The sequence below is a fragment of the Lupinus angustifolius genome, unplaced genomic scaffold, assembly GCF_001865875.1.
Source record: "Lupinus angustifolius cultivar Tanjil unplaced genomic scaffold, LupAngTanjil_v1.0 Scaffold_509, whole genome shotgun sequence".
In the NCBI taxonomy this organism is placed as follows: domain Eukaryota; kingdom Viridiplantae; phylum Streptophyta; class Magnoliopsida; order Fabales; family Fabaceae; genus Lupinus; species Lupinus angustifolius.
Window position 1 is genome coordinate 106645 of NW_017727872.1, and position 1012 is coordinate 107656.

General features: G+C 33.3%; 1 protein-coding gene across 1 annotated transcript; it reads right to left on the bottom strand.

Annotated features, from left to right (window-relative positions):
• Positions 1-31: 31 nt before the first annotated feature.
• On the bottom strand, positions 32-481 carry LOC109341578 (ethylene-responsive transcription factor ERF117-like). Its single transcript, XM_019579512.1, has 2 exons — positions 166-481; positions 32-60 (listed from the first exon to the last, which is right to left on the bottom strand). Exons 1-2 carry the CDS (start codon positions 479-481, stop codon positions 32-34), a joined length of 345 nt encoding a protein of 114 aa, XP_019435057.1.
• Between the last annotated feature and the right edge of the window lie 531 nt (positions 482-1012).

The following is a 1012-nucleotide window of genomic DNA, read 5'->3' on the forward strand; positions in this document are numbered from 1 at the left end:
CACCTTCTATAGCATCTCTAGATAGGAAATGTCACTGGCCATTGATGTCACAATTGGCTCCTGTATCAAATGCAGAATTGAGTCATCTAATAAACTGGATTCACAATATTTTATGTACCATTTTTTGACGTTAACATTTTCTTTGAATTGAATTAAAGTCATTACCTTGTGAACCTTCAATAGCAAAAGGAGGAGGAGGAAACCAAGATGATTGGAGTGAATGAATAGACACCTTTTTATACTTCTTTTTTTTCTTTGAACATAACACTGTGGTATCCTTTGAATGAGTTGCATTCCCACTTTGTAGAGCCTCCTTGAACTCATTCTTCTTTTTGGCATATGCCTCAGCAGCTTCAAGTTCAGTATCAAAAGTACCAATCCACACTCTATTCTTGCGGATTGGATCTCTAATCTCAGCTGCAAACCTTCCCCATTTTCTTAGTCGAACGCCTTTGTAAATGCTGGTTGACTTGGATGTCATTTTTCTACGTTCAGGAGAAAGTTGAGGACTTGGTTTTGGGATTGAAATTTCCTTGAAAAATCGATTATGGTCATCTAATTGAAAATGATCTTTCATTACTTTTTCTTCATCACTTGAATAATCCGTTGCATCTGGGTCACTATATATAATCCGGATTGTCTTAATAGAACTCGTTTTACTTTTTATGCAACCTTTTCTTTTTAGTTAACTGATTTCCTTCCTTCCAAGTTTCCTGGGAAAAGTATAGTAATAAGTATGAGAAGAACAAGGGATGAAAATGAAGATGAAACAAAAAATTCAAATATGTTTATGTGTATCAAGAGATGTCCATAAAGCCTACAATTTCGGTAGAAAATCATGCTTCTAAAACCTACATCTCAAAAACCTAAGTCATGAATTTCTAAAGCTAAATAGATTTTTTTATCTTATAGCTCACTTGTTTATTCTTCGGAAATGTGACAAAGCAATTTTTGTTATGAAATTACTAAGAAAATGTTTTTCTTCTTGAAAAAAATTAATGCATACAAAAAC